We start from the raw sequence: 3940 nt of genomic DNA on the forward strand, positions 1-3940 counted from the left end.
CCCCCCTCTCTCTCTCTCTCTCTCTCTCTCTCTCTCTCTCTCTCTCTCTCTCTCTCTCTCTTTCTCTCCCCTCTCTCCCTCTAACACTGCATCAACAATCTTGATCCACTTCCAGGTCTTGCCCGGACAGACATCCCAGAACCTTTGTCCAGCTGGGTTCAGTTCTGGGACGCCTACCCCTTCGGCTGTGCATGGAGATCGTATCGACCTGGTTTCCGCTTTGATGAGGTCACAGGGATCCTGCGACGTCCATCGGTCTCTGATGACGTGTTCGTCGTCGGCTCTGATTTCTCCTGGGGTGAACTACTCCACTGGTCTGAAGGAGCTTTAGAGACATCTGAGATCGTTGTTAACACTTACTTCACTCAGATGTTCCCTAGAATGTGACACTATTTCCCTTCTAACCCACGATGAAATCTTGTTGTTCTAGATGAGTTCGGATAAGTCAAGACAACAAGGCGCAACTTTCTATTCATACGTATAGTGGGCAAAAACCCATTTCATCTCATAGTCCCCAAAAATGAAAGAGCAAAATGTTCAATGCATTGTTCCCCAAAATGGACAAGCTGAATTCAAGCCAGACTTTCTCACGAATGTGATAGGTTACATCTTAATCTACTGTCCTCCTCGAGCCTGTGTGGTATAACAATTTCTATTCACTATACCATGACTTTTCTTTTACTTAAATTAAGCATCAGATGTATGTAATGTGTTATAACACTCCGGCTATATAACTGAATAGAAGTCAAAATATACAAATAACAAAATAAAATTAATGAACTAACAGGATCGATGTTTCCATGACATTCTTTTTAAAAATAATTTGTTCCCAAAATATCATAGATTAAAACTATTTGTCCGTGCAAGCCAACCGTAAGATTTTCTTCCGCGGGATAATAAAAGCTTGATAAGAAACGAACCATCCTGTTTATGACGTAGACATCAAACAGAACACTGTTCGTCTGTATTGGCTTGGGAAATTTTAGAGAAATAACAGTGTTGGATTTCAAAATTCGGGAATATGCGCCAAAAACTATGGTTATGTCCAAAACCGGCTAATTGTGCTAAAAGTCGGATTCTGCCGGAAGTACAAAGGCTGACATGAAAATATGTGTAGATCTAGTAGGCTTTCATAATGTAGATCTAGAGCACTGACTGGGGGGTGGGGGGGGGGGGTGAAGGCCAGGGTTAGGTGGAGCGCTTGCACCAGTTGCACCCATGGCGCCCCGCCACTGGTCACAGATCTGGCACCTGACAATGATGACAAACGTTCTCACCGTAACGTTTTCCTCAAACGGTCTGGACGCTTGGAAATTGGCACCCAGTTCCTTGAGCTTTGTCTCAAGCATAAAAGGCATGTATTGACTCAGCTGAATCTCGTCTTCTTCGGGGTTTGTGAATGACGTCACACTCTTACCCTTGACAATCGACTCTCCATTAGACAGTTTAACGGGAATGAGACCTGAAAAACAGAACGTACGTTTCTTTTATTGGCTGGATGCTGCTATACTTGTTTAGATTCTTGAAGCCTTTGGTTCACGTATCTTGTCTCCTTTTAAGAAAACAATTCTCATCAGGACGTCCGATGTTGAGCCCGAATATTTAGACCTCTTAATCTTGCTAGATGTTCCTGATCTTATTAGATAATATTGTACGGTACATGTGTGTGTGTAAAAGATTTTTTATCAAGCCTGTGAGATTGTTATTTAAGAGACAGGACAAACAATTTCATGCCTCTTTCAATGTTATACTGCGGAAAACCATAATAATGTAGCTCATCAAGCACCATAAAAAGTGCAAAAATGCCCCAACAGAGTACTGGAAAGCAAAAGTGGATATGTGTATACTAATGTGTGTGTGTGTGTGTGTGTGTATGTGTGTGTGTGTGTGTGAGAGAGAGAGAGAGACAGAGAGAGAGAGAGAGCGAGAGAGAGCGAGAGAGAGAGAGAGAGAGAGAGAGAGAGTTAGTTAGGGTGTGTGTGTGTGCGCGCCAGTGGCGAAGCGTCTTTATAATCAAATAATCACTGCTTCCCTTCCTAATTTTGAAACATTGTCGCCTTTAAATTCATCCATAAACGTAAACCTCATAAATTAAATGTAAAAAGACGTTCATAGTCAACAATGAACAGTATGCCTAACATTAAAAACGGTTTCACGGCCACAGAAATAGCCTGCTCACCCCTCTCGGGCCACTCCATAAGCAGTCGCAAGCTTTGATTAAGTAAGCTTGAAGTGAGGCTGGAAGAGTCTACCAATAGAGTTGAAGGGAACATGTGCATAGCAGTCAAAACTGTTTCATTGCCACAAATACCCTGTTCACCCCTTTGGGGCCACAGTTATAAGCAATCCCAAGCCCTGATTATGTAAGCTAACTAACACTGGTCGAGTCTACCTCACAAATGTGAGGGGAACTAACTCCTAATAATCTCTTGACTGCTGCAAGTGCTTGTTTTGTTGTTTTTTCCTCGACTTTTTACCGTCCTATAATCAGATCGTGACCTCGATTATGACACCAGCTCCTGGCCGCGAAAGGCTAGACAAAAACAGCCAAATGTGAAATCTAAAAAATGATAATTGTCATGTTCTATCAAAAGAGTTAGACTCACTGGTAGATCTATAACATATAGGTCTAGTACTGACATCTCTATTTTTTTTGCTTGGTGTTTGTGTATTCATATCTAAAGTTAAATTTAATTTTAGTTGGAATTGATATCTAATAAGATACTTTCCCGATTATTTTGGTGGTTGAACATACAATATGAATTCCGGATTTGTTTTCATTCACAACACAGAGTCGCCGCCTCGAGGAAGATTCTTGTGTGATATCTACAGGCCATATCTGGTCCCGTGTCACTTTGATTACCCTGTCAAACAAGTCAGCCTTCGCCCCTGGTGCGCGTGCATGCGCGCGCGCGTGTGTATGTATGTGTGTGTGTGCAAAAACAAAAATCTGTGGAGAAGAATAACCTGCTGGTCCGTGAGACACTGCCGCCACAACGCCGCCCTTCTCGTAGACGTCTGCTGTGATCTTCGGAAGCCAAATCTTATATGAGGCAATGGCCGCCTGGGTACAGCAGGGCGGAGTAGTCACTGTGAAAAGGGGCGGGAGGGGAAGGGGGTGCGTGAAAGGTAAAGAGTTTTTAAGTTGTACTGTATCAAAAAAATCCCGTAAAGGCGATTGCATCTCACCAGAATATAAACGTCAGTAGCTGAGGAATAAATAATTGTCCTTTATTCATTCTTCTATGAATTTTGTTTACAATGGCGTACATACATGCATAAGCATGAATAATACATAACATAACACTCACAAACATTCCATACATCTCTGGTGTTCATACATATGCAGCTCCCATTTTTTAGATTAGGTAAACGTGTCTTGCTCAAGGACTGATGAGATAGCGGCGCTTAAAGAAGTGAGAAGTGCAGAACCAAACAGAGCACCTACCATCTGAGTCTTACTCAAGGACACGCTTTTATGACGATCCCCCAAAGAAATCAGTAAAGAGACGAGAATTAAAATGGTATGGGTATGTCACAAAATCCACAGGACTTGCCAAAACAATCCTACAAGGAACCGTACAAGGAAAGAGAAAGAGAGGAAGGCAGAGAAGGAGATGGGAGGACACCATTACAGAGTGAACAGGAAAGACGATTGATGACAATCTGAGGAAAGCAGAGGACAAAGAAAAATGGCTAGAGCTGGTTGTCAGATGCAGTGGTGCCCCCACGGGTGCCTCATCCACGGGATAGAAGAAGAAGAAAGAAATCCTCACACTGACACTGCTTTATATTTCTTGTGAATCAGCATTTTCTCTTCCCTCGGTCTCTATTTCCAACGAATGAGAAACACAGGAACAGTAGTGACAGAAGTAGCAATCTAATTATAAGCATCTGTAAAAATATTGCTCACATGGACACATTTGGGTGACCTTGGGGG

At 42.5% G+C, this 3940-nt stretch overlaps 1 protein-coding gene across 1 annotated transcript in view; it reads left to right on the top strand.

Annotated features, from left to right (window-relative positions):
• Nucleotides 1-789, top strand: part of LOC101854076 (L-amino-acid oxidase-like) — a 13765-nt gene extending 12976 nt beyond the window's left edge. Inside the window, exon 10 of the mRNA XM_005095092.2 lies at nucleotides 116-789. Within this exon, the coding sequence (XP_005095149.2) occupies nucleotides 116-387 (272 nt within the window). The 3' untranslated portion in view covers nucleotides 388-789. The remainder of the gene's footprint in view (nucleotides 1-115) is intronic.
• The last annotated feature ends 3151 nt before the right edge of the window (nucleotides 790-3940 follow it).

This window comes from Aplysia californica, unplaced genomic scaffold (assembly GCF_000002075.1).
Source record: "Aplysia californica isolate F4 #8 unplaced genomic scaffold, AplCal3.0 scaffold00095, whole genome shotgun sequence".
Classification (NCBI taxonomy): Eukaryota; Metazoa; Mollusca; class Gastropoda; order Aplysiida; family Aplysiidae; genus Aplysia; species Aplysia californica.